At 40.4% G+C, this 3,260-nt stretch overlaps 1 protein-coding gene across 1 annotated transcript; it reads right to left on the reverse strand.

Moving 5' to 3' along the window:
- Positions 1-304: 304 nt before the first annotated feature.
- On the reverse strand, positions 305-2,333 carry LOC104615890 (contactin-associated protein-like 2; the record flags this gene model as incomplete). The annotated part of the gene is made up of 2 exons (XM_010285364.1): positions 305-504; positions 2,262-2,333. Coding segments are annotated over 2 exons (272 nt in total), but the record flags the coding sequence as incomplete, so codon positions are not given.
- Positions 2,334-3,260: the final 927 nt, after the last annotated feature.

The following is a 3,260-nucleotide window of genomic DNA, read 5'->3' on the forward strand; positions in this document are numbered from 1 at the left end:
TATTACTGAAAATTTTAACCAATGCTGAAGCTGCAAAACTGCTATTTGTTGTAGTTGTTTGAATACAGAAGGGGCAATTTGCTGTAAATAAACATTAAAAAGTATTTTTTCTTAAATGCTTGAGATATTCTTCTTTTTCACTCCAGTCTCAGTGGTATTTTCCTGTCACTTGCTCCTCCAGTTGTGCTGATCTTTTTACTATACCTGTGCTCAAGCGTCCGACGCAGTGTTCTCTCCCCACTGCAAGAGTCATCCCAGTCCCTGGCCCAGCTTGTATCCCACCCCAGGCCCCGTCCCCATGGGCTTAGATAAGCCATTCCTTTTTGCTCTCATCGATGGTTTCTGTGAAGTTAGGGTCATTGTTCATGATGGCAGCGTCGGCACTCTCGGCTGACTCTGCCCCTTTGGCCTCATTGGTGTGGTAGGTTCCCTTGTGGCGAAACATGTAACGGATCAGGAACACCAAGGTGCAGAGGATGGTAAAGATCACCACTGCGATGATGCCTACAGAGGTGGAAAGAAAAGATGCCACTAGTGAGGAGAACATCACATTTTGACACAAAGAAAGGATCCCACAACTCCTCTGAGCTGAGCCGAAGCTACCTGGGCAGTTAAACATCACCACAGTTGCCTGGTTTCCACTACTCTAATATTTATATATAGTTTTCACTACATACAAAATGTCACTGAGTGGAGTCTGCTAGTGACTTTCATCCTGTAGGTAAACTTCAACATTAATACCTACTTAGAGGTGAGCTTTTGCTGATTGTGAAGCAGAGGATTCCGAGTGCTCCCAAAACACAAGGGTGAAATGGTGACATGTCACTGCCTGGACAGCTTTTTGAGGATGGAGTTACTGACGTATACTTTCCAGACAACGGTTGTATAGATCTATCATAGACCCTCAACATGTCCTTGAAAATTGGCTTGGCTTACTGTTGGCTCACTGCACTCACTAGGTGCTGGCTCCACATAATTACAGATATAACTGCTTTATCATCAGCCTTATTCTTAATCGATCTCCCTGCAATGGTCTATTTGGGGTTCAGCCCTGTTATGGAGCAGTCATATATCTTACCCTCTTAGGCATAGGTAACTATGTGCTAAAGCAGCACTGTTCCTTTTTTGGCCCTTCTCTATAGCCATGATGATCTTCTAGGATGAAGATATTATAAAATTCTCAGGTTAAAAAAAATATTGTAATCAGCCAGAATTATGTTATGCCACTTTTGTTAATTGGACAGCCAGGCTGTTCAAGTGTGGCCTGAATTTTTCTGAGGAATGCAATGCTGTCCCTCTAGTATTGTAAGATTTCAAAGTATTAAGGAAAAGTTTTAAGTAGTAATAAAAATATAAATGAAAAAGGAACAATAACATAAAAACTAAAGCAACTAATGTAAACCTGGATATGGAAACATAGATCCTTGAGGGGGCCAGGGAAAAGATACAAGAAATTCCATTAGACTGCATGTACTACTATACTCAGTGTTGCTTTACGTGACAAAACCCACCACCAGTATGTCATTTTATACGCATTTAGAACTGACTGAAAGCTATTAGGGTGATCTTTACAATTTATTTTTTTAATATGCCTTCAGAATTTGATGCAGTGGCAAAGTTCTCCCAGGGGATTTATGGTACAACACTTCCACACTATGGGACAAGGCAGAGAAAATTGCAAGTCTGCATAAAATTAATCCGGATCCTTATTTCTGGAGGCAGCTGGCCAGAATATCTTCAATGGAATGCTAATTCAAAATGCCAGTTCTGATATTACTTAACATCACCTATCACACTGAATGGGACTTTCCAGCACATAAGCTATAGAAGAACTTGGCTCCTAAAAAGCAAGGCAGGATCACGAGGGATTTTTGGCAAGGGTGGAGCAAATAGTGTTTGACATAGATTCATGTTGAATCTGCTGTAACTGGAAAAGTGTCTTCACCATTTCATGTAAACTAATTACTCTGTTAACATAAGTACCTACTGCAAAGTAGGTCCCTACATGGATTCTTAATATGTGCATTATGAGTATCAGTATTTTGATTTGGTTAAAACTGAACCTGAGGAGACAAACTGAGAACAAACTATTTCACTAGTACAATGTGCCTGAACGGACTTAAACAAATTTCTATTTAACTTTCTTCAGGTGTAGTTTTCCTATATATCCAGCTCTTAATAGCTTTAATATGTTACCAGTTGCAATTCAGCCATCACAGTCATACTGCAAAGCACCTTACAAAAGTAGATGTTTTTCCTACCTCCAATAATGGCAGAATTTCTGTTAACTCCATCTCCTATAGCTTGACCGTTGTATGGGAAATCAGCACTGGCTGTAAATAAGGAATTAAAGATTCATGTTGTAATAGTAGTAAAACCTCACACAGTAGTTCAGAAATACATCCAACATCCTCAGATACAATTTAAAGAAAATTCTGATCCCTAGATATTTATCTAAAAAAGAAAAAAATTTTCACTATTATCTAATCCCTCAGAACTTTGTGCTTCCTCCTCTTAACAAAAATAAAATTAAAATAAAGGAGGTACTCTCAGGAAGCATTTATGTTAATACAGGAGGCAATTTTGTTACTCTACTAACAAAAATTCAGTAAGTTTCTTTAGCACAAAACCACACAAAATCTTTTATTTCAAATGAGTGTGATTGTACATATTATTATGAAGATTTTTGCCTTTGTCACTGCTATCCATGAAAGACTTCAGAAGTTTCTAGGATTTAGTGACCATCATTGGGTACAACTGCAAGCCCTTTGAAAGAAAAACTGCCATCCCTTTTGCTGCTGCACAGTGTAAGGTAAGCAAGTGGCTGCATTTTCTGTTGGTCAGAGCCTTAGAGCAATTACCCAAACGAGCATGTGCCAGCACCTTTGCTAGTCTAAGGAGAAAGCCCAACGTGGCAGCTTAGCTACTGCTGTGCAAGTGCTTTGGAGCTAAGATGCAAGACTGTGTGTTGGAGAAACTGAGGCATGGCAGGCAGGAAAGCACGTGGGAGTGGAGAGCCTCCAGCTTACAGGTGAGGAGAGGAAATACAGCCAGATGTACCATCGCTCACCTGCCAGCAACCTAGGAAATGAGAAACTCTTTCCGTCAGAGCTGGGTGAACGAATCTGTACAGGTTTAAAGTAGATATGGATGGTGGTCTTAGTTTTAACCTCCAGAAAACACCACAGAGGCTTTTCAAAGGCAATCTCATCAACGAAGCCGCCGAGGTGAAGGGCTCCGGAGTGGAAGATCGCGCCGGG

The sequence above is a fragment of the Phaethon lepturus genome, unplaced genomic scaffold (assembly GCF_000687285.1).
Source record: "Phaethon lepturus isolate BGI_N335 unplaced genomic scaffold, ASM68728v1 scaffold8244, whole genome shotgun sequence".
Lineage (NCBI taxonomy): Eukaryota > Metazoa > Chordata > Aves > Phaethontiformes > Phaethontidae > Phaethon > Phaethon lepturus.